The 25,518-nt window shown below is 36.5% G+C and overlaps 3 protein-coding genes across 8 annotated transcripts in view; all 3 read right to left on the bottom strand.

Annotated features, from left to right (window-relative positions):
• The window catches only part of LOC128874198 (uncharacterized protein KIAA0513), a 12,313-nt gene extending 6,482 nt beyond the window's left edge, over positions 1-5,831 (bottom strand). For 2 of the 3 annotated variants that reach the window (XM_054118669.1, XM_054118686.1), the window contains exons 1-2: positions 5,562-5,831; positions 688-959 (exon numbers count right to left, since the gene is read on the bottom strand). In XM_054118669.1, coding sequence (XP_053974644.1) covers positions 688-959 — 272 coding nt within the window. In that variant the 5' untranslated portion in view covers positions 5,562-5,831. The remainder of the gene's footprint in view (positions 1-687; positions 960-5,561) is intronic. The other variant, XM_054118678.1, reaches the window with a different exon arrangement.
• A 2,181-nt stretch (positions 5,832-8,012) lies between these two features.
• LOC128878102 (hemocyte protein-glutamine gamma-glutamyltransferase-like) lies at positions 8,013-15,817 on the bottom strand. The gene is made up of 10 exons (XM_054125994.1): positions 15,747-15,817; positions 14,954-14,996; positions 13,305-13,811; positions 12,550-12,776; positions 11,852-12,453; positions 11,249-11,346; positions 10,716-11,006; positions 10,242-10,402; positions 9,695-9,831; positions 8,013-9,578 (listed from the first exon to the last, which is right to left on the bottom strand). The coding sequence occupies exons 3-10, from the start codon at positions 13,777-13,779 to the stop codon at positions 9,428-9,430; spliced, it is 2,142 nt and encodes a 713-aa protein (XP_053981969.1). The 5' UTR covers positions 13,780-13,811; positions 14,954-14,996; positions 15,747-15,817; the 3' UTR covers positions 8,013-9,427.
• Positions 15,818-17,151: 1,334 nt separating this feature from the next.
• Positions 17,152-25,518, bottom strand: part of LOC128878021 (GRAM domain-containing protein 2B-like) — a 60,490-nt gene continuing 52,123 nt past the window's right edge. For all 4 annotated transcript variants that reach the window (XM_054125801.1, XM_054125810.1, XM_054125818.1 and 1 more), the window contains 3 exons: positions 24,229-24,752; positions 23,261-23,531; positions 17,152-22,454 (listed from right to left, as the gene is read on the bottom strand). In XM_054125801.1, the coding sequence (XP_053981776.1) occupies positions 22,341-22,454; positions 23,261-23,531; positions 24,229-24,752 (909 nt within the window). In that variant the 3' untranslated portion in view covers positions 17,152-22,340. The remainder of the gene's footprint in view (positions 22,455-23,260; positions 23,532-24,228; positions 24,753-25,518) is intronic.

Raw genomic sequence — 25,518 nt, 5'->3', positions numbered from 1 at the left:
GATTACATCATTTTTTTAAATCCTGTTTTGTGGTCACAATGATTTCCTCTGGATTGTTTTAATATTCCTATGTCTCGTATCGTGCTCGAAATGTTTAAAATATCTGATTTATCATAAATGCGTACAATTCTTCAAAGTAGTTTTAGATCGAAGTTTCACCCATCGATATTTATTTCTTAATACGTGACTCAAATGTTCGACATGGTGAGTAATCAGTGAAAGAGCCTCGTATCGAGACTGGTTTCTTTTCTGGACCATCTGATCTGAAATACGCAGCTGAATATTGACATGGAGCAGTACTCCGATGTATCTATTGTCTAACGCAAGCTGCTCGATACATAACTTTAATTGCGTGACATTATTTGTCTGCATTTATTGTGTCACCCGATCTTAGAAAGAAATAGCGAACAATACTGCAGGACCATTTGGGTCGAGCGTCACACATTTACACTAGGCGCCCAATGTAAATATGTGACGCTTGTCCCCAACGGGTTAAATTGATATATAACTTGTACCATCTGCCATCACAATAATTGCATGACATTGTAATAATTCCACGTGTTTGAAAACATCTTAGGTATGAATCATTGCAATTTTTATGCACTGCATAGAAGTTCCAAAAGTTGTTAACTATAATAACATGTCACAGATTATTTAGGAAGACATTTTTGCGAGGCAGGTGCGTACCTGGGAAGCCTTAATTTTCTTCTAGACAACTGTTCTTCCTGCTTGGTAGTCTGAGGTGGTGCTTGTGGCGAAGAGGGCGGCGTCGACGGGGTCGTGGTCAATTCACTTTCTTCTAAACTGCTACTTAGAGCGGACCCTATTCTACTTCCTAGACCCTGAAGATACTCTCCGCTGCCTCCCAGTGCAGACCTGACAGACCTGAGTGCACCTCTGGTGCGTCCAATTAGAGACACGCCACCGGTGGATGGTAGCGCCGTCGTTACGTCCACCATCTTGTACAACAGAAACGTACAACACTCCGATAAGTATTCGATATCGACACGTCTCAGCTATTTTCAGATGAATATACAAGTGGTAGACAGGGTAGTAAAAATGAAATGACTGTTTTCGTACCAGTTACTTCTAAAAGTAACATTCGATTTCATAAACTTTTGAAAACACAAATACCAATATCACTATGCTGATTTCACATTCGACTCTTTCATCTTTGTCGTAAATTCTTTTTTCTTTATTACGCTATTATGTCTAGCATAGTGATTGCAATATTGTCGATATCGATAAATATAAAGTATATAATTGATATAAATAATAATTATCAATAATCACACCAATGAAATAAGTTTAAAGTGTTGAACGACTGGATGGTATCGAAATTAAGTTAATCTGCATTTTTGCTTTGAAGCTTTATTTATCGATGCCATGCCAAGCTTTAAATATTGGACGCGATAGTCTTGTGCCTTAATACTCAATTCTCAGCGTCACGACGCTCCGTTGCCAATTGTTTTTGTAAATCTCTATCAGCATATCATTTAGTACTGATAGAAGTGATAGAACCAGTTAGAGGTCTACTATAACATCAGTTTACAGACAATAATGGCCTGACCTACATTCACCCGTCGCAACAAATTTCAGTTTAGTTCAAACAAATGAAACATACATTACGAGCACAGTGACAGGGACCATTACTTTGCTCGTAAGTATACAGTCTGTGCCATCTAACCCTTGCATCATAAATATCTCGCATGTTCTTTTGTGAGAGAACAAAATGTTCAAAGAATACATTGTTTGGGTTACAGATGGTCAACAATAATGGACAAAAATAGTATTTTAAGGTCATTTTTTGACATTTCAAGACAATTGACGTTTTTTTCTTTTAAATGGAGCGGAGTTTTTTCATTATTGTAATATTGTAGCTGACAAAAAAAGAAATTCAAACTAACACGACACATTGCATTAGTAAATTGCATCATTTAATGCACCATTAAATATTACTATAGAAAATTTATAATTTCTTACACGTTTCATTTTTTTTTATACGAATTTCTAAGAAATGTATTTAGGTATATTTAACCCGGCAACGACATGAACATTTGTTTATACATATTTCATTAATCTTCTATGTACTTACTCTACGATAAGATATACGCATTGACACATTTGTTTTATCTCGTAATTAAATTCTTGTTTACGTTTAACATACCCATATGTAATTTGTAAATATATTTAATTGAGTAAACATTTACGTACTGCTAATAAGAGTTGAATCCTTATAAAATAGTATTATAGTTAAAATTATTATATGTTTTTTTGTATAATTATACTATTAAAAACTTAAATGTTGTAGCGGAAAATTTATACAAATATAGATAAAGAAATGAAAATCTTTTGTTTTCTAAACAGTGCAACATGTATTTCATTGTCCATACCTTATATATTATCGCATTCGTGCATATCTACGTACATTTTCTCATGTTTCCACTTGGCTCAAATACATAAAATTACGCAATCTAATATTGAAGCTTACAGAAACAGTTCATTCCAATTATTGTTTTCACCATTTAAGTAATCACCAAATATTTTAGAGAAATATATAAAATTGTATTGCACATTAATGTTACTTGCACATTAATCTGATTTGCATTAATAAAAAAAGAGTGGCTGTTTTCATGGAATATTAATAATTCGAATTTGTTTTAAATTTTGAAACCAAAGTTTCTGGCAAGTATAATAGTGTAAGATACTTTTTAATACAACAGTTATGCAAGCATTACTTAACGCCAATTTTTTAATACATACTTATATAACATCTCGATGCTTTCCTTCGTTACTATTCTCCGTTTTATCGCGTCAATGTCAAAAACTAAAAACCACGTAACAGGTTAAATCGACACGTGCGTATACTAATTATGCAGCACGGTACATCGTTATCAGATGCCCTGTCATTATAGATTCCGTATTTGCATAGTGTGTCTGCCAGCTTACGATCTCTTCACCTTTCACATTAGTCATCGTTCCTACAGGAAAAAATTACGTCCCGGTTTCTTTCTCCTCGCAATTTATGTTATTGATCTTCCTGTCGCAGAAATGTCGATCGTACTTTGTATGCACACGGATGAAAACTGCATAAACACACATCAGCATGTTTGCGCGACAAACATCATTTCGTCAGTAGCGCATCGTCGAAAAGATAACGTAAGTGTTTTACTATTTCCATCGGTGAAATGCAAACTTTGCAACATTATTTTCCATAAAATTTTCAAAATTAACAGATACCAAAAGCGTTTCAAGAAAAAACTAAATAGTTTGGAACAGTGATTACTGGACTACGGATGTTTATGGAAATTCATATTTTTACAGATACGGAAAATAAAAATTGATACTTAAATGGAGGTGTATCTTATTTTCTAAATATATTATTTTTGGTATTTTATACATTTTTGCATTAGTGCACATTCTTATAGATTTTCTAATATTTCCATTAGATATAAATGCATAAACATTCGCCAGTCTAGTGATTACAGTGATAAATTGTGTCTTTCAGGACCGTCGGTGTTTTTCTAGTAGTACATAGTAAATAACTTGCTCTGATATCAGTGTGTTTACATACAAGGTGAACCGCGTAAAGTGTTACAAGCTATTTTCTCAGAAACTATTAGCAGAGGGACACAACAATTCGTATTTTTAAATGGAATGCCATATAAATTTGTGTTGTTTTGGATACCTCTTTTAATAACAAATGCTTTAATAGCATGGAACAAATTATACACGAAAGTACCAATTACGTTTATTGAGAAATTACATATGAAAACTAAAGTATAAAGTAAAAATTTCAACCTTTAGTTTCTCGAGCAATGAATAAAAGGAGTAAATAAAAAAATTAATTTTCAAGTTATAACTCTATAGATTACAAAGTTGTTAATTATTTTGTTAACTTTCTCATGATTTCTTGGTAGAAAAGATGATTTTTTTGTTAATAATATGTGTGCTAGTTGCTCTCTTTAATAATAACAAAATCTCTCCCTTTGTGTCAAAACAATTATGTCAAAATTAATTATGTCAAAACAAAAATGGTCATTTTTAGAATAAATAATTAGATTCCGTTCTACTTTCATCTTTCTTCTTAAACGTTATGCACACGATACAATCTGACCTTCAATATTCGTGCCGATAGTTACCCTCCCCCGCAATCTGCTGCTCCGTTATCATTATCGTACGTTCATTACGTGTATTTAGAGTGAATGAGAATGGTTAGATTGCCGTTACCACCCGTGATACGAAATAATCACGGATGTCCTTTAAGATAGCCTGGTCCGTCAAAATCGCTCACGGAAACTGCTCTAGATTCATTCTTAAAGGTGCACTTTAACACGATGATCCCAAAAGGAAATCTGCTTCCAAATTATTTCTTAGAACACTTTCGAAAATTATGTAGATACAACAATTTTACAATCTCGGATAAAAACAGATTAGAAAAACACTCGGTCAAAGTTTATTTTAAAGTTAGGACGCTATCGAAGCCAATGTTCAAAGAACACACAGAGCCCTCGTGGAACATCTAAAAGTGGATCATCGATCGTAGCAACATCTCCATCGAAAGTTCGATGCCGCGAGAATTTCAAATTAATCTAGCACTGGGTACCGCGGGGGTGTGAGGGGATGCAATATCGAGCAACAAGCGTGCCAAGGTTATTGGAATTCTAACTGCAATTTGACGTATGCTTCGGTGAGTGCTTCGCTTGCTTCGAACATCTCCCAATTCGCCAGCCATTATTTACAGTAAACAAAACCATACAACTCTGATAACAAGGACATTCCTACGTAGCGGTGATCTTACCAACAAACGTTATTCGTATCCGAGCAAACGCGAGAAATATTGCAAAAGAAATCGCTGAATACTTTGACATTTCGCTGAATCGATTTTATACAAAAATGGAATTTAATTGTCAGCTAGAACTGAAAGGTTACTTTCAGAGAGATTAAAATTATGAAAAATATCAACGATAGCTGACATTTATATGTTCACGCGAGCGTTTACATTTCACAATATCTAATCTAAAAAATAAATTCCAATAAAGTTAATGATAAAATTGGCCGAACGAGATTAACGATCAGATTGTCGGTTCGTTAAGTCTCTATGTACCGTCGAATACAGTTGAGTGGGACGCCAACGATTGAACGATTTCACGCAAAACACGACAAGTACAGGAATACATTCCAGCAGGACATCACCGCAATGCAGATTTATCTATACCGCGGTGTTCCGCAACATACGGGCTACTGCTCAATTACGATTTCACAAAAAGTATTTATAGCCATTGGAACGTCTCGACTGCAACCGTTTTCAACCCTGATAACCCGCATACTTGGACGGTTTGGAATATTCATTCCAAACGCTTCATCAAGGATCGAATACGAATTTAGACGAAACAAATTGAGAAACAAAATCGTAATGACAATATTTCACGTTTTAGATGATTGACGTACGATCGAAAAATAGAATAGGGTTTCGATACCTGTATAAGGCAAATTGAATTTGAATTAACGAGAATCCCGTATCTGTAACATGTAAAAAAGAAAGAAAGGAATGTGTTTACCTTCTAAACTGAAGCTCGTTAGAGTTTCACCGTGTCGACTCTATTTTCACTAGTTTAATTAAATATTTGTTACGCGTTCCGATCATTGATAAGAAGACGATGTACCGTTCAGTGACGAAGCAAGCGATCCAGCCTGGACTTTAACGCGATCCTTGTCACGACCACTGTGGAACACGTGTCTTACTACACGAATTGCTCTTCCAGCCGTAGCCGCTCGGGCTCAGTACCGTGTACGGCGAACGTAGCGCAGTTGCTTCTACTGGTGTCTAGCCGACTAGCATTATCCTGCCAACATGTGATCCAATTATTACGTGCGCGTGCGCTTAACGCGATCAATACAGTTTTCCTAGGCTTCAAATGCTGGTCGGTATAACAGAAGCGATATTTCTTTTAGTAACGACCAGTAACCCATCAACTAACGGTAGCACGGTTATCAGTACACGCGATAACATGTGTTACGCCACAGTTTTACGTGAGTTTCTAGAAAAAGCGAGCTCTGTCGCTGATATTTTCAGTTTCTTTATTAAGGTGCGCCCGATAGCATCTGGACATTTGCACCGATCCGTATTCCTTTACAAATTTCTTTTACATTTTCTTCCTTACTGTACTACTTATCTCCTATACTGTATCTTACTTTCATGAAAACACTACGCAAATACAACGAATATATACTTTACATATCCCGCTGATATTTTTAATACGGGGATATATTTTCATATATATTCACGAAAGGTCCTGAAAGAAAATACTCTTAGCTTTCCAAAACATTCATGAAAAATTGTCTACTATCATGCGTTCGCAAGTTGTAGACGTTCAAAGTAAAAAGTTCCTCTTTTGCTTGGATCGCGAATAACTCGGTCAATAAAAATCATACAACGAAACCAAACAAACGAAATTAAAGAGGAATGTTTGCTCTATAAGAGCCTTCCATTGGATTTATGTGAAACAATTTTTTTTAGCCCATGCATACGGTCAAACTACACAAAAATTTCTGAAACTTCGTTCCTTGCGCTTCATCTTGATAAAACAGTATTATAATCAACGACGAAAAAAAAATGAGTCTTTGATTAAAAAACTAGAAACTTCGAGCTTTAAAATGCGTTTTTTAAATATATTTTGCGATCATTTTTCGCAGAGATATAGCCATTCGAAAGTGACAAAAATTTGAATATACGCTTGGAATCGACATATGACATATAGCTATCATTCGTGACAATCGACCGACTCGCCATCTAGAGGTCAAACACCCGAAGCTCGAGTACGTGTGTAAGAAAGAGAAAGGAATATCTAAGAAAAGGATAGAGCGAGTGTGTGAAAGAGGAAGAAAGGAACATGAAAGACAAGGATAAAGCGAGGGTGATGGAAACAGAGAGAAAGGTACATGAAAGACAAGGATAGCGACACTCCACCGAATGCTAATGGACATTATTAATAATTTTTTGATTTTTTAAGAATAATTCATGCACTTTTGCAATTGTGTTGTCAAGTATAGACCACTAGCAACATTCAGGGACCATTTTCCATACGATTTTCATTGTTATTAAGTAATAATAAATGATTTTTAGTTGACTGGTAACCAGTGTGTGAGTGCGAGAGAGAACGAAATATGTGCGACAAGGATAGTGACTGTTTGATGGCGCCATCTACTAACGGAACGCTCAAACTTGTCGTGAAATAGTTCCATCATTTCGCTACCAGATGGCGCCAGTTGTTTAAACCCCCAGAAAACATTAAAAATCGAGAAATCCTATTACAGGTAACTTGTTAAGTATGCTTCATGAGCGTTCTCGTTAAAATTCATCACTATATAGCATAAATTAATAAATTAATTTGTATGTAAACGTATGGTAAACAGTTGGCGCCATCTAGCAGCGAAATGGTGAAACTAGATGGCGAGTCGGTCGATTGTCACGAATGATAACTATATGTCATATAGAAAAATGATCGCAAAAAATATTTAAAAAACGCATTTTAAAGCTCGAAGTTTCTAGTCTTTGAATCAAGAACTCATTTTTTTTCGTCGTTGATTATAATACAGAGATACAGCCATTCGAAAGTGACAAAAATTTGAATATACGCTTGGAATCGACATATGACATATATAGCTATCATTCGTGACAATCGACCGACTCGCCATCTAGTTTCACCATTTCGCTGCTAGATGGCGCCAACTTTTTACCATACGTTTACATACAAATTAATTTATTAATTTATGCTATATAGCGATGAATTTTAACGAGAACGCTCATGAAGCATATTTAACAAGTTACCTGTAATAGGATTTTTCGATTTTTAATGTTTTTTGGGGGGTTTAAACAACTGGCGCCATCTGGTAGCGAAATGATGAAACTATTTCACGACAAGTTTGAGCGTTCCGTTAGTAGATGGCGCCATCAAATAGTCACTATCCTTGTCGCACATATTTCGTTCTCTCTCGCACTCACACACTGGTTACCAGTCAACTAAAAATCATTTATTATTACTTAATAACAATGAAAATCGTATGGAAAATGGCCCCTGAATGTTGCTAGTGGTCTATACTCGACAACACAATTGCAAAAGTGCATGAATTATCCTTAGAAAATCAAAAAATTGTTAACAATGTCCATTAGCATTCGGTGGAGTGTCGCTATCCTTGTCTTTCATGTACCTTTCTTCCTCTTTCACACACTCGCTCTATCCTTTTCTTAGATATTCCTTTCTCTTTCTTACACACGTACTCGAGCTTCGGGTGTTTGACCTCTAGATGGCGAGTCGGTCGATTGTCACGAATGATAGCTATATGTCATATGTCGATTCCAAGCGTATATTCAAATTTTTGTCATTTTCGAATGGCGGTATCTCTGCGAAAAATGATCGCAAAAAATATTTAAAAAACGCATTTTAAAGCTCGAAGTTTCTAGTTTTTTAATAAAGGACTCATTTTTTTTTCCATCGTTGATTATAATACTATTTTTTCAAGATGAAACGCAAGGAACGAAGTTCCAGAAATTTTTGTGTAGTTTGACCGTATGCATGGGCTAAAAAAAATTGTTTCACATAAATCCAATGGAAGGCTCTTATAGAGCAAACATTCCTCTTTAATTTCGTTTTTTTTTTTGGTTTCGTTGTATGATTTTTATTGACCGAGTTATTCGCTATCCAAGCAAAAGAGGAACTTTTTACTTTGAACGTCTACAACTTGCGAACGATAACTTTGGTCAAACTGCATAGTACGTATGTCTACAAGAATCATGAAAAGTATGCGTTACAGTATACAGTTAGCGATAAGTAAGCATTACAGTTACACGTATACAGTTTACGAAAGAAAAATAAACTAGCCTCGTCGCATAACATGTTAACAAATGTAGCAATTTATATTGATACTATAATTAGATGTACACTTACACTTAATCCAATTAATCTTCTATCAAAAGTTATGAAAAGTTATGAAATTCTATAGAAAATATTAAAAATCGAAGATGGCTGTTTAAAGTTTAATAGCTATCACAATAATAACGGACGACGGAAGTCGTAACATTCTTTGCATAGCATCGCCATTCATTTCACGTGCAAATGTATAAGAACCTACGTTCTCGGTTATTTTTAGGTCCTTTCTGTTCTCTACGGTTACATAATCTCTTTTCCAAGGTATGATCTCAACCTTTACCTAAACACGCACAACATTCGTAATCCTAACACGTGTGGACGTAGACAGTGTATCATCGAGTAAGATGTCTATAATCCGGTGTTCGTCATCGACCGGAAACGAATACTCCTGTAACTGTGAATCGTGACGACTCGATGAACGTATTCAATATTCGTTCAATCGTTGTGCATCGAAAGGAGATCGGAAACATGATCGTATCGTAAAGATTCGAACAGGTTTATTCGTCCTCGTCGAGGACGTCGATGGCAGCCGATCCTGTTATGTCTAACAACTGCTTCGAGGTGAAAGTGGCGATGATCATCTGTGGTCCAGACTTCTGCGGGACCAGCTGGTGCTCCACATAGACGTCTTCTTCTGGATCAACATCCCTATAAACACGAACAGCATTGTCATAGTAAGATCTATACAGGGTATACCCGTTAAGTTATGCCACCATTTTTTAGGTATTTCCTTCAGTGCGATTAAAAAATGTTTCGATCATTACCTGAACATTAGTGTTTTGTTCTTTGAGAGTCCAGGTCCGGCATAATTGAACACGCACTCTGTCAATCTCCTCTTCAAAGGATTCTTGAAACTGAGACTGATCGTCGAAGGCTTTCCTACAGTTGGTTCATCGTCGATCTGGAAAATGTACTTACTTAAGCCATAGAATAATGAGTTGATTCTTTGCTTTCTAATATCAGAAATTTCTGTGCCGTTGTTTTAAAAGAAAATTAATAATAGCTAATCAGGAACATTTAACTGAAATTCATGCTTCTTCCTATATTAAAGGGTTTATGATGACGGAACAACAATACGTTTAGAAACATTACTCAAGACAAGTTTTCAATCATTTTGGAAGGATGCCACTTGTAAGGAGTTATTATACTCTCATGCGTAACTTGCAATGATCCATCGTCAATTTTAACTCAGTCAGACAGTTTCTACATGTTTAGGCTAAAGAACTGGCTACAATCCAAGAAGGAAGTATTCAAAGGCATAAGTTTATACAAACTTATTCCATTTACTTCAGCTTAAATCGATCAGTTTACCTTAACCTTGATGCTTGGTTTTAAGACCTGGAAGTCATCCTCGTCGGCCCATGTCTGCCTAGTTTCCTTGACCGTGGCGATGCAGTACAGTTTCATAATGCAATACTCCACCAGCTTGTCTAAATAATCGTCCACTGTGACTGTCAGCCTCAACTGTTCGGCTGGAATAAGTTAAGTCGTAATGATCACAAGTTTCGTCACAAATCATCACAATTTCCTTTGCAAAAATATCGAATAGTGCTTCATTTCTGAATTATTAACAGTAAACGAAGTAAAGTTCAGAATCGTCTTAGCTACTCCCTACTTCCGGTTCTTACACTAATTCCGGCACATTCTGTGCATCCTCTAACGTTTATCATAGAAGCAATATAAAATTATCTAGAAACACTCGAAACTTCGTGTAAATCCTTGCCGATCATTGCCAGATTCTTTAATTCACCTTGATTTAAATTCTAGACTACTCAAGAGACTTACTGGCGTTTGGTTGAAGGACAAAGTCGCCCGCCGCTCTTTTCACCAGATTAGCCTTGACTCCGTTATAGTAGACGCTACCAGCCGATAGGATGGCTTGGATGGTTCGTGGCTGGTTCGATTTGTTCTTAATGTGCACTGTCACTGCGAACGGTTGGCCGATGTTCACGCGTTCAAGGTCTTCGAGATCGAATTCGACGTCCTCTTTTCCCGGTGATGGTAGAGAGTAGAACCTTTTCGCCACCTCGGTGCTACGCACGGCTCTGTACAGCGTTAATCGTTCAACTTCGCTTCCTGCGTGCAAAATTAATAATATAGCATAGTCCCATTAATAACGGGAATATGTTGACAAAAATTAATTGCATGACATGATATGCAATCAAAGTTTTTATCAAAAGTTTTTGGAGTTTGTCCAAAGTGTGTTTGTCTAGAGTGAAGTCTTATTAAAAACAGCTTCGAAATGAATTCCTAGAGAAATCTGTGAACCGTGCAAGTACCGTTGCCTTCTTAAAAAAGTTCTGTTAGTACTTATTTACCTTCCTTCGCCTTGTACAGCGACGTTATGTCTTCCCTGTCTCTGTCGCCATTGGGATCGAAGATCCAAGGTGCTTTCGTCAGGATCATGCGACCAATGCTGTTCACAGAAATAATTCTTTGAATTGTCTTCGAATGAAGGAAACTATTATCAGTTAAGAGGATGACAGTAAATTAAGAGACGCCAGTCGTACAATTATGCAATTTTAAATGGCGATTACTTTATGTTTTGCATAAATATTTTGTCGTTATCTCTGCCAAGATTATGTAACGTGGCGTTTTTCACGGTTCTGTCAAGATTACGATAAAGGATGCAGCAATGAATATGGAACGAGTCGCTGACTCAAGAAAAATAATAGTTTGAGCATGGTGTTTATCTTGCATTTAATAGTTTTTACGATCGCAGTAATGTTTTCCATGTAATAACGTGTAAATGCACTTTATGCAGCTATCATATACACATACGTGCTTCTTACATGTGTAAATAAATGTATCACGTTTCAAACGTTTAGGTATACTCGGCTGCAAAAAGTACATTGGCTGCATAAAAAGTCACGAGGATTGTCTCGAAACATAAAGAGTACCTTATTAATTACAAAACTTACTGGTATTTATTACAGTCAATCTTCGAGTAACCCAGCTCACTCTCCGGGTCTTCTTTCCATCTCATAATGTCAGCGTTCACAGATGCCACCATGAACGTCACGTCATAGTTGTAGCCAACAGCACCCTGTCTGACAGCTTCCACCGAAGCTGGCCCGCATTGATAAAATCCCTCCGATGGTTCTTGGGGGGTCGAGTCGATCGCCTGCCAGCCACCGTAACCCTTTGGCAAGTCTGGCCTGGCCATCCAAACGTCGTTCCAAACGTGATAATTCCAAATGGAGTCCTCGCCTTCGAGGTTGTTAGGATCGTACTCGAGCTCCTCGTTGTCTTTGTCGTAATAACGATCGACCGACAAGGAGGCGTTCGCGTCGTGGGCCGACACTAAATTCGAAACCACCCTGGATGGTATCCCAAGGGCTCGACACACGGTGGTCACGGCGCCGGCGAACACCCAGCATTGACCATACTTGACCGATTCGCCAGTTTCCAAAAATTGCTCCAGAATCGGGACGCTTCCGGTCCACGCTGCGGGCGCAGTGCCATCGCCATATTCTCCGTCCCAGCGACCCGTGATCACGCCTTTGTCATCGTTCGAATTTATCTGAAAGACGAATTTCGCGGCTAGTTTTTCTTCCCATCCTTTCTATTTTAGATTAAATGTTCATCTGATCGATGTGGATAATAAGAATGAACTGACGATTCTTGAAATAGCTCGGCACATCTTGACAGGGTCTCCTCTGGAAACAGCCTTAATGCCAGATCTTTCCAGTAACAATTGACAAGCTGGAAGCACGCAGGCATCGAATTGACCGAATACCCACTCCCTGCCACGAGAACTTCCCCATGGACCGACCCACACTTTACCAACATCGTTCAAAACGTACTCGTCCAAAAGCTGTTCATCCTCCATGAACACGAGGTCCTCTAGAAACGTAAGATTCCCAAATATAACAAATAAAAAGGATATAAGAAGAATATTCGTTGACGTTAAAAATAGTCCATTTCCAATAGAATTTTTATATTCAATTTCAGTCAGATTTAATTTCAGGATTTTCTACTTACTATTAGGTCGTCCTAAAAATTCGTGACCTATATACTTCTATTTCTCAAATTGATATGTTAAACATACTCTTAAGTGTCACAAGAAAAGATAATCTGTCTCATTTCACAATAGTCTCTCACCTCTCTCACATAGTCATTATACCGTTACTAGAAAATTTCTGTGGTTTTTTATTAAATTTCGACGCAGTCTTCGACACGAACTTATGGGACGACCTAATATATCAAGAATAGGTACTCGTTAACTAATTCATGAGTACATAAATCGCCAATAAATAACATCTGTTTCAAGGAATACAATAAGATTTATCCAGCAGAAGATCAAATTGTAAAACTAATCCTGAACTTGCAATTAGTAAATGAAACGTGATCTCTTCTCATCCAAAAACTCACCTTTCAGCCACGGATTGAAGAGCAGATAAATATCTTTCTCGTAGTTGTAGGTATTTGGGGGCTTCTTTCTGCCAAGGGTGGTGGTCTCTACGTTCAGTTGCCACAGACCTATGGGGCTGTCAACGGGACTTCTGACCTCCACAGACAGATCCATGCCGCTGACGCTGACCATGCGTACACCCCATGCCTCCAGATCAGTCAGGTAACTGTCCCTGTTCGTAACAGTGTTGATCCCTCTGGTGCCCTTGAGAACGTTAGGGTTAGGGCCAAAACTGAACAGCAATCGCACTATGTCCGTTTCGTCCACATATTCACGGTTGAATCTTAGGGCGACGTTGAAAGCCTGACCTCTTCTGAGGACAGGTGTCGGAGGATCCAAGTGCACCAGCTCGTAATTGATAGTTCGATGGGCGGTTGCATTCTCTTTCTCGTAGAGGTGCACAGCCTCGACGACTAGTGGCTCTTCCGATGACATTTTCACGATTACCTGGACCTGATTACGTGGACCTATTTCAACGTACATTCGATTGTTATTCATCTTCCTTACATCTTAGAATATCGAAGACATTTATGTTATGTTTTCAAGTGTTTATGAATTGTTAGGACACATGTTTGTCGTTATACTATTTTCATTTATGTTTTTTATTAACATCGATGAACTCACCTTCTTTTTTGTACATTTATTCTTACATTTAATTTTATCTATAATATACCAACGTTTGAAATAGCGACTAACGTTCATCATTTAAAATAACCATTGTTTCAAGTATTGAAATTATTTCGGTTATTCAAAGGAATGTCGCAGCTAATAAAAGATCGAAACGATAATTTCAAATAAAATTTGCCCAGATCTGGCGCGCGAATATCGCCATTAAACGATAATCTAAATTTAGTCGCGTCTCACAACTCAATCAACGTGTTTAGAAATCGAACGCAGTTGGGATTTCCCAGAACATTTTGTAACAGCGATCTTGAGGATGCAATCACCATGGTGGGCAAGTTGCACCCAAATACCAGGCGCGTTTTCGATTGCACTGCCATTTGGAATTTACCTTTGATTCATCGAACCATTGCGTAAATATCCGGGATAAATCACAGAAACGTGAGCTGACTCGCAACGAGCGTGTGATGTTCACCCCTGAATGGAATTGATCCGACATCGACGACTCGCGACAATGAATCATCGAATTCTTCGGTGAAATCTCTCGTTCCAAAAATCATTACTCAATTTTACTAGTTGCATCGCTACTTGCTGCAGGATGTAGCGAATGTATTTTGATTGAAATTTTTATTAGAAGATTGAAATATTTCACTGTTTAGGTGTCCAGCAGAGATGGACAGAACCATTGAAAGTATGTGAAATATGTATATGGTTTACTATTCTTTAATCCGGGATCATATTGACATTTGCAATCATTCATTTTTTAATGTTCCTGTGCGTTATTTATCATTTATAACTCGATAAAAATCACCGGTAGTTTCTGAAACCGGTACTTTGAGTGGAATCTCATTTACATGAATTGCGTAAGATCGGCATAACCGAACAGCGGTTTTCTTCTTTTTGTAAACACACAGTTTGTGTGACAAATGCCCACACAAAAACTGGCGCGACGATTTCTCCTCAAGAAACAAATTAACGATCTACTTACTTTTGACAGTCAGTCCTTGACCCTTGCCTTCTGATAGCGGTATCTATAAAATATTTTACAGTGTGAGAAAGAAGCCTTCCAGAGAATCTTTAAACTGAAGAAAAAACGCTTTAATTACGCTAAAATTTGTATATAAAAATTTCTGGTAACCGTATGAACAATAACCAAAAATTTTGTTCAATAAAAATTAATAGGTAATTAGTTTAAACGTTTTGAAATTATTGTTAATCCTTGTTCGATAGAGTGCAGTACTTGTTGTAAAATTGACGGTATGAGGACAATTTGATCATTTCCGACAGTAAACATGAGAAAATGTTAATTTCCTGTTATATAACTGGTAATATACGGGGAAAAAATTTCAAAATTTTCAGAACATTCGTTTAACCAGTTCTTTTGGAACGATTCGACCTTTTCTCTTGTGGTCCTTGTGAGGCGACTGAATAATTACTATGTAAATAGCTGTCGAGAGAGAATATTTATAAACTTAAAATACATAAGAAGCTAAAATTGTAGAGTATATCAATTTCGAACTTACTTAATTTTTGTTTACATGCTTTAGTATTTTCTTGTATAATTTAAGGATGTTGTTAAGCCTTTTGTTTAACAACCATCAATATACATATTTATATCTTAACTTCTTAGCGACCTCACGAGGATTTAAAATTAAAAGACCTACACTTCGAAATAAATTACTTAAACAAATGTTTTGAAAATTACAAAATTTCTTAGCAGGAAAAGCTCAATTCTGAAATTGATCGCGTGTTAAAAAATACTTCATAATTAAAAGTAGTACTTCGATTGCAGAAAGGATCCCTGGCGAAGCAGTGCCGGTTAACAATGAACTTACACTTTCATCGCTGTACTGACATTCACAGAGACTCACCGGCTTTTTATAAGAGTCGCAGCTTCCTTCGAGCTGACCGCAAAGTCCCCACTGCAGTAATCGACGTGCGTGAGTCTTTAGTATCTCCGTATAATCGTTTCACCGTATCGATAAATTCAAAAAGCTCATTTAACGGTTCTTCTACGCACAAGTCATTAAAATGAATCAATTTATAAGTCCCAGAACTCACATAAAGGAAACAAAGATTGGTACGATGACTTTTATACAAATCATTGTCGCCTGTAATATTCTATGCAGTAAACCGTTTATCAGTATGCTTTAGATTGACCGCATAGTTCAAAATTTTATAACAATTTATTTTATTCAAATATCGTAACATATAAAGTTCAAACAAGCTTATTTGTTAGTTTATATATGCATTTAATAAACTTGTCAATATCTAATTTAAGTATTCGTTAACACAGATATGTTAAAGGCAAATGTATTGTGAAAAATAAAAAAAAAATAAAATTATATGAATATAAATAATACACGTTACCATTTATTAAAAAGAAATATATGGTAGTATCAATAACATACTAAATTCAATAGCAATTTTCTTTGTTTATGACATAATGAATGGGCCACACTGTGAGTATATTAATCATAAAATAAAAAGTGATTAATTTATGCAATGCGTAAATTAAGTCTTTGATACTACACCTTGCCTCTGTAAACTTTAGCGTGAAGGAAGTATTGTAGGAAACTTATCTTATCGAATTAGCAAGAATCGCTAATTAGCTTGATCCATTACATGTGGATGTTGCGGTTTTCCACGCGATTGATATGGTTACGTTGCAGCGAAAGTTTGCATGTATAGATCGTAAATAAACCAAAAACGTAACTATCCGTTTTTTAATGAAAATGAGACTCGTGTGCATAAATCATAAATAAACAAATAACGAATAAACATAAGGAACATTTATGATCTAACAAATGAGTATAAGGTGCTGTATACAGAAATTCAGTTCATCGAATGATTTCAAATGTTTAATTTGTAAGGCGACAATTCTCTGTATAACTACACGTGCTGTGTTCTGATATTTTGAACATTCAATCTGTGAGTTTCGAATATGTACAAAATTAATTAACAAATATGCATTCAAAGTTTCAATATTATCTATAAAAAGCGTATATAGTATATACGTATACTAAAAAAAGCTGAAGAGAATGCCTCTGGGCAGAATTCAGAATTAGTGATCAGGATTCCTATACGTCAGCTATCAATCGAATAAAATTTTATCCATCACTGCCTTGCAATCATGCGAAGAACTATTGAGATGTGAGTTAAAAAATTGAATACATCCCATTGTTAGGTTTCCAACACATGTTTATTAAGCCTTTTTCATTTCTTCCAACAAATTCCACCAATCCCTTAATGTCTACCAATAGTTTATTTACATCCTGTGCAAGGATACAAATAAAAGGATAGCGTGGTACACGGTGCAGCTGTAATTTTTCATAAATTTATTTGCGCTCCATTTTATCGGACTACACAAATTACGTTGTAAATTATTGGTCTGTCTGTGACTTTCACGTTCTCTTCGTGATCTCTGCCATCCTTTTCCTCCGTTTCTCCGCAGTCTTCTTCGTACGTAAATTATCCAGAGTCCGGCACGCGTTTATAAATGCATTCTACAGATGTCTTTTTCGGTGTAACAAATTGTTGTGGAGTGGACACAATCGTTAACAAAGCTGTACGTTTTCAAACCTGATGGACATAACGGAATTAGACATAAAAAAATTATTTACAATTAACCGAATCATGTCTCCGACGAATGTACATTCATTGCTCAATCTACGATGGCACGCTTTAGAAGCCTTGCAACCAGTGCTTCGTTTACGTATGATTTGAGCACCGATAAGTATAAAAAGTGTACTATTTATACGGGAACACCTAAGTATCTTCGATACCTATAAATACATGAAACAACTATACAAAGTAAACGTAGCGATTGGAACCCAATTTTCCCTAATCATTTTTCTACATTTAAACATCATCGATTTTTCTTGTAATTCGGTATGGGACAGCATTGGAAAAAACGATCTTTGGGGAAAATGTTGCTCTTGTCGCTACATTGCAATTTCGAACAGTGCAATGTTATCCCAAGCAGTTGTCTTATGCATTCGTTAGCACCGGATAATGCCAAGTGTTGTCGTTTAAATAGTTCATCCTGCTTTATCGCTCTATAACTGAAATCGAAAACTGCTTCTAAAAATGTACTAACATTCAACGTAACAAAAACGAAAATAGAACATTAACACAAGTGTATAGTACAATGCTTGCAGCCTAACTTAAACTCTCTTAATACAATTAATGATCTTAATTACCTAGCAGTCGTATGCGTTTTAAATGCTTAACATTAGACTTTACCGGAAAGTACAAACATGTAAAATGTTCTTTGAAATTTACAACGGATTATAGAGGTTTAAATGCCGCCTCGCAACAATTAAATATATTTGCTTTCTCGAAGTTGATTGTTAAGTATAGAAATTTTGGAGAAAAAAAGATAACACCGCGTACAATGGACAAAGTTTCGTTTGACGAACCATTTAATTTAATTTATCGTAATTATATAATGTTACATGTATAATCAAATTATACAAACAAAAAAATCGCGAAGTGAAATTCGAATATCCGGTACTTTTGCAACTGAACAGCTTTTCTTCCGTCTTACAATTAACATACAGGAAAGAATAAATTCAACTTGGTCCATCATACTTGAAACCGCTAGACATCGAGAAATTAACCACGACGATTTAATTGAAGTTGACATCAGATTCCAAAAAGTACAGCTAAAAATTCAATCGTCGTTTCTACGACAGCTCGCATGCGCTCGACAAATACAAATCAAGACATTCTATACATGGATACGTTCTAGGATAAATGGATCATAAGTTGAGCATCCATCTAAAATTTCTAGAAACATTACAATAAGGCAAATAGTATCTGTACGTAAACGGAAAAGGAAAATCATCACGCCCTGTACCGCGTAGGTTTGCTTCCGCTTAAATCCTTTCCGTGGGACAATCTATCGAAATTTATGCATTCTATCTAACAACCTATCCTTTTTTCTCTCGTAATTTAGAACAATCGTTTCAGATCAATCGAATAATCGTCGTCGTTGGCAAACGTATTGATTTTTGTTTTCAAACGTTTGCAAAGAGTAAACGCTTACGAATTGCTCATTTAAGCAGTCTACCGACAAAACGGACAATTTCTCCACCTTAAAACAATAAATCCAATGGTTCCAAAATTTGGCACAAACATTGGCGATTGCGTCTGATTTTCCATAACGTATGCTTTCTATTGCAGCGCTTCCGCTATGAGATCTAAAATAACAATTGTCTCGTCTAGTTTTGCTTAGGATTCGTATCCGCGTTATCTCGTTTAAATCTTTGGGATAATAGCGTTGTTTAATTTTGCGTCGAAAGTTTTCGATTTAAACGGAAGATATGAAAAACAAGGTACGATGAAAATATGCAGCGAACAAATTGTGGTATTTATTTCATACGTGAACTTGCGTTTCATTAACATTTCTCGTTTTCGAATGCAGCCGACTTTCCTTTCTATGGCACTTGTCAGGCACAAGTTTCCCTCCGACTCCTAAATTTATCCACGCACCAAAAGGCATATCGATAATAAACTTATAGATCCAATCAACGCACATAAATTACATTAAACATTTTAATGTATGTAAGTGTTCGTATTTCAAATTGGTAAAATACAAAAAAATAAATTACATTCTCTACTAAATCGTCACTCCATAAATATGATCCCCATTCCGTACTTTCCGTAGTTTACAATTTAGAATATGTTCCGTAATCCATTGACGATACAAACTATGACGGTAATAGGTGTCGTTTAACCTCTTGCGCTGGCAAATGTTTCGTGACCACGCTGTATACAACTATACGCTAGCTCGATGGGAACCGTGGAGTACTAAAGTGAATAGAGTACTAAAAATTCTTTCTTTATTATAGACATCTTATAGACAGACATTATACAGTTATATATAATAATTCTGTTTATTAATATTTCTTTACAGAATGACATTTAAAAACAATACGAAATATATAATACAACAAAACATTGCTTACACTCTAAAGTAATTTCACTTCGTCTTTTGTTTTTAGCTTCGTTGAGAGCTTTTCTTTAAATTTTGTAGACGAGATATTCCTCGGACAATGTGCCAATTGCTTTGTTCATAAAACAAAATTACGTATTGTTCGCAAGGGGTCCCTTGGGGCGTTTAATAATCAGGAATGCAGACAGCTTGTAACATAGTGGATGTGCCATATCTAGTCGAAACTTCGAAAATAATATTCTTCAGATTTTGCTATATTTTCTTTTTAAGATAATCGACCAGCAACGCGTATAGCACGTCGTTTCCAATTCTGAGACAAAAAAAAAATAACTCTTGTCGCGAGTAGTACATCATTTCAACGCAAGAGGTTACACGATTAATTAACCTTTACCATCGTACAATCACATGTTTAATCGTAAATAAATGATAACGTATCGAAAAGAAAACACAATGTTTAAGTGAATTTCGCTTGATGTACAATACACTTTTCATTATAAATATAGCTAAATAATGTAACAGCACTTCTCTTAGATCCCCACGTGATCTCGTAAAAACGGCCGCGTTTATGTTGCGATAATCATTTGGTCCGATCGAAGCAACCATGTACCAGTCACTCTCTTTCTCTCAAGAAGTTTAACGACGATCCCATAAACGCGACCGTGTTTCAATAAAATGCATCCTTGATCCTACTATCACAGTCAAGTCTCCCGTTTCTCGTATTCCATATTTTAAGCGCAAATATAACAATGCCTTTTTTTGTTTGTCCGAACGTGTCTTGCGTCACATAGAAGAACGTATGTGCAAACCGTGTCGAGATACATGTTCAAGCAAAATGGAATATTTCGCGAGCACTTTTGCGTCTTCTCTACGTTGTCTCCAGTTATCGGGAAATTAAAGAAACAACCTTTCCTTCACGTTCTCCGAACGGATGATGAAAAATTTTCTTTAGGAACACCTGTGTGCGCGGAAAATGCAAACTTTTCTTTGAAAAGGCGCGGTAGTCGATGCTCTTAGATGAAAGAAATGTATTTTATATTCCAAACAATCGCAACACCGCACGAGCTCGTGATTCATCATCGTGTATATCCGGAGATGAGTAGAATTTTTATCTAGATAAATCGTTCGAATAACCAGTAACAGAGAAATAAGTTTTAATGCATTATTTTTGTTCGATAAAACGATACAATCTGAATTACAGTAATTCAGAAACTTTTGGTTCAAAACAGCGAAAAATGTATAATAAAAAAAAATTGACAGTTTGTAGTGATTGTAAAATAAATGTAAAGAAAAACCACACCTTTGTTTAGATTTTTTCGATAAACTAGAATCATTGTTCAAATCTCATTCGATACGGCAAGATCAGTCCAGCAGTGTAACAAGACCTAAACTGAAAATCGAACGCCGATCCGTAGAAGTCTGCGTGGCGTTTACCGCGTTAATCGAATAAATTGCTTTACAGAGTTTGCTATATTATTCTTCGCTATCGAAATGAAATTCTACCCAGCTCCGGATTTATCTTATCTCGTCGCAATAACGCAAAGTATTTGTTCAGTAGGACACGAAAGTAACTGTTGTTCGTTCTACACTGCGCGCGGCTTTGCCTCACTTGTATCGATTAAAAAGATAGTGCCCCCCCCAACTATAGCTCGAATACACAATAATCAACAAGTAATCGCGAAATATGCATTATTCTATGTATATATATAGCTTCTTTTTTATATTATATATATATTTATATTTATATATATACCACTTTGTTCAGTATACCCTTGTCATATGCTGGGGTATGTATATATATATATATATCTATATATATATATATATACTTGACTAGTTCAAAAACGAAAATCCCTTCGCTCGCCGTACGCACTCGGATATTTATATTCTTTAGTATTCACAACGAAATTGAACGTCAAATACACCGTGTAATTATTGTTTCGCGCGCGTTTCCCTGCCACTGTCTGTGTACGTGTGCATAACAAATTACAAGTTTATACGTTAATCGTCTGTTTGCTTAGAAAGCATCATCTTATTAAATGTCTGCAAGCGTGACTGAAAGTCGGAATCGAGTTTACGCATGCTCGATCTAAATAAATCTTCCGCAAAGGTTTCCTGCCCGTTTACTTTTTATTATCTCCCATTCTTACTATTTTTTTTCATTTTTGGTTTGTTTGCCATTTTTAACGAACTGCCTATCATCGGAACCTCCGAGTCTAGGTACTAACAATAATAATGCCTATAGAGGACCGTCGAAGCGACACCGTCAATCAGTCGCCATGGATCGCGTTCGCACGCCAAATTACTCGACGCCAACGACGAAGACAACGACGTATTAATACGAGACGCTTCATACGCTAGCGAGGCGACGGGGACTCGTATTATTTGGTTGCATTAAATTATTTAGCCTCGTCGGGGGCTAACTCGGGGCGTCTTCCGGCTCCATCACGCCGCCGGATACGGCTGGGTCTGTTTCACTGCTTTGGCTCATCGTCACCAACTGCTGCGACAATGTCTGCAAACTCTGTCGCACCTAGAACAACGAACTTGAATTAATATTGTGGGAAACGAAGTTTGGTATAGCATATTGGGGTTTATAGCATTTCAGGAAACAATGGTCGGTATTTCTTGGCACTTAACCGACCGGCCGTGTAAAAATACACGTTTGAGAAACGTACGAAAGTGGCCGTGCGTAATTTAAGTGAACACTAATCACTAATTCGGTCGCGAGATACGATTAAACTTCGCTTCAATTAATTTTCATCTATCAAATTTAAATCTCTTCACCTTTTTAAAAATTCCTCTACAAAGAGAATAGATGGGACTATATTCTCATTCTTTCTTCAATTTTTTAAATAGTGGACAACCGTTAAAAAATCGTCATTATTTAAAACAATTGCAAAAAATTCTTTGACACGTGTTCAAATATCGTTAAATAGTACAATACATTTTTTAATTAAAAAATTATAAAATTTTGATGATAGAGTTCATTAATGGCATGCTGAAAGGTGAAATTTATTACAAATAGAGATTATTTTCCCTTATAACAAGGAAATCTACAAAGTAAATTCATGTTTCGATATTAAAGTAGAGCGAAACGAATTCTATTCAAAATTGCATTATATACTACAAATTATAAGCTTAAGACCATTTTCTTCGGTGTTGTACCAGTGAGTTTATTTCTCTAAGCAAAGAGATCGAACATTTACATATTATTACAAAGCTTACGTGTCGATGAAATTTCCACGAGAAATTGCATTTATGGTTTGCTTAAGAATTGTCTTAAACTTACATTCAGTAGTACGTTTAATTTATCTTGAAAACAAAAATATATAGTACCTTTATTATTTGATCAAGATTTGTGTTAAGATAGTGCAAAAGCCGATCCTGCGTGAAACGTTCCGGCGAAACGAGAGGATGGTTGAGATACGCTGTGTGCAGCTTGTCAATGCGAAACATCATCAGAGCTGCTGACACGTAGAGAGCCGCTAAAAGACCTATTAGAATAGCTATCACTGTGCTAGTTCTCAGTGCGCCCGGAAACAGGGACAACATAACATTGGGTCTACTGGATGTGGCTGGAAGCAATGGTACCGGCAATGGTTCCACTCTAAACAGAAACACGCAAAGAAGAAGGATTAATTCTCATGTACCTAGTACAAAATTAAAGAGGTTTAACTCTTTGATACTGGGTAGGTTGAAAGCTGTTACAACTTGTGCTTATCGTTTTATATATAGTGAATATTTTCTAAGCCACGTCAAAAAGTTGAAATTAGTCATAGTTGTACAGTGTAACACTAAACCTACCACGACTGATCAAATGATTTTATGTATCGATAAATAAAATATAATTTATAATTTATACAATAGACAGTTAATCCGTAATACCTGATAGTAATATTGCAACAATAATACTTTCAATTTTACTCTAAAAATCAGACGTTCGACAGCTAAATTTAGATCGACATGCGATGTGTTAAGACGATGTTGAGACTACCCAAAACTAATTCTGATCAGTACGACTACCATATCTACAGTAAATATGACCCCAAAGAATTAATAGTTCTATGCTTTTTCTTTATAACTAAATGATAAATGTACTAGGTCTATCGGAAAGTTCTGTCCGTATTTAGAATAAAACAAAATCGCGAAACTTGTAACCGAGACGGACAGAACTTTCCGGTAAACCTAATATTTCAGAAAGGCACAACATTCATTTCTACGTGTAATAAAATGCCCGACGCGAACGGTCTGTTTCTACGGAAGCATCGACTGACGTTATTTATATATAAAGAATATTTATTTACTTTGCTGGCGGTGGCAAACTCGGCCTGGTAATGGATGACGTCGAAATACCGTCAGTTTCGGTGCAGACGACCGGCGATCTGGAATTAAGATCCGTCCCGCTCTCGGACATGCTGGAGTCGTCCTCCTCGGGATTCACCTCGGAGTCGTCGACCACCAGCGCGTCCGGGACGAGGTGCTTTTGCTCGACCACGAGCGGGAGAATCTTGGGCGACGGCTCCGGCTCCATAGCTGCGTCCCAAACCTGTTTCATCAGCTTGAAGGTCGAATCCCTCGACAGAAGGGAGCAAAAAACGTGCCTGTCCTCCTCGGTAGCGATCGCCACAGCATTCGGAATGATTCGCGCGGTCTTCTCTTTGCTGATCTTCAACACCGAGACCGTAGGTATCAACAGCTTCGTTACGTAGCCGAACACGTTGCTGTAAAAGGCGAAGTAGTTCGGCGTGATGTAGAGGTGGCCTTGCAGAAGGATATCGCCTACCAGCGCACAACTATAGTAGTTCAACACGCGCTCGTCCGCAGCGACCTGGTGATCAGAAAATTATTAAGTTGTAAAATTTCTCTGTGATTCATTTGTAAAAATTCTCTGTAGCTCAGACTTGGCAGGCAGTTGCAAGTAACGCATTTAAAACCTTATCTTTCTATCCGACAAATAAATTTAATTACAAAAATTTTTCATCGTATTCTTTATATTCGTTATCGAACTGACACTGGTCACTTATCACTTTCTTATCATTTCTCACGAACAACTCCTTCAGTTTCATCACTTTGAATTAAACTCTTCGAGTACTATAGACGCACATCATTACTCTTCTACAAAATATCATTAGTCCGATAATATCTTCTTTAAATCAATATCACTATAACATGGAGCATACCATGAACTATGAGATTAATATAATAAATATTCTCTTGTCTCGTTTGAGAGTAATAAAAGAAAGCTCGCGTGAACACTGTCACATTGGTATTAACTTACTGCTATACTATTCAAATGTATAAAGAAAATATTATTAAGGTCTACAGACATAACAATCATGATACGACGAATCGATACAACAAGGTGCAACAATGATAGACTTGTTTGTCGTTTTTCCCGCACATGTTATGCACTAGATTTTATGACGAGGAGAGTACTTACATTTTAACATTTCTATTTCGAAACTGAAATCATACGGAGAATTTTTCCAACTAATCACTGGACGGCCACGTACGTTCTAACCTGTCCAGGTATTGTGATAGCGTCGCACTGTTGTCCAACACGACTGTCTCATGCTACTGCTTATGCGACAACC

Source organism: Hylaeus volcanicus, chromosome 1, assembly GCF_026283585.1.
Source record: "Hylaeus volcanicus isolate JK05 chromosome 1, UHH_iyHylVolc1.0_haploid, whole genome shotgun sequence".
Taxonomy (NCBI): Eukaryota; Metazoa; Arthropoda; class Insecta; order Hymenoptera; family Colletidae; genus Hylaeus; species Hylaeus volcanicus.
This window is presented reverse-complemented; position numbering and strand designations above follow the sequence as displayed.

Bases quoted from the DNA above. Each gene is read 5' to 3' on its own strand.
- LOC128878102 (XM_054125994.1), bottom strand. From the start codon at position 13,779: ATGTCATCGGAAGAGCCACTAGTCGTCGAGGCTGTGCACCTCTACGAG. The intron at 12,777-13,304 runs GTGAGTTTTTGG...TTACGTTTCTAG, and splicing joins CTTCAATCCGTGGCTGAAAG to AGGACCTCGTGTTCATGGAG. The intron at 10,403-10,715 runs GTAAGTCTCTTG...AACTTATTCCAG, and splicing joins TGTCCTTCAACCAAACGCCA to CCGAACAGTTGAGGCTGACA.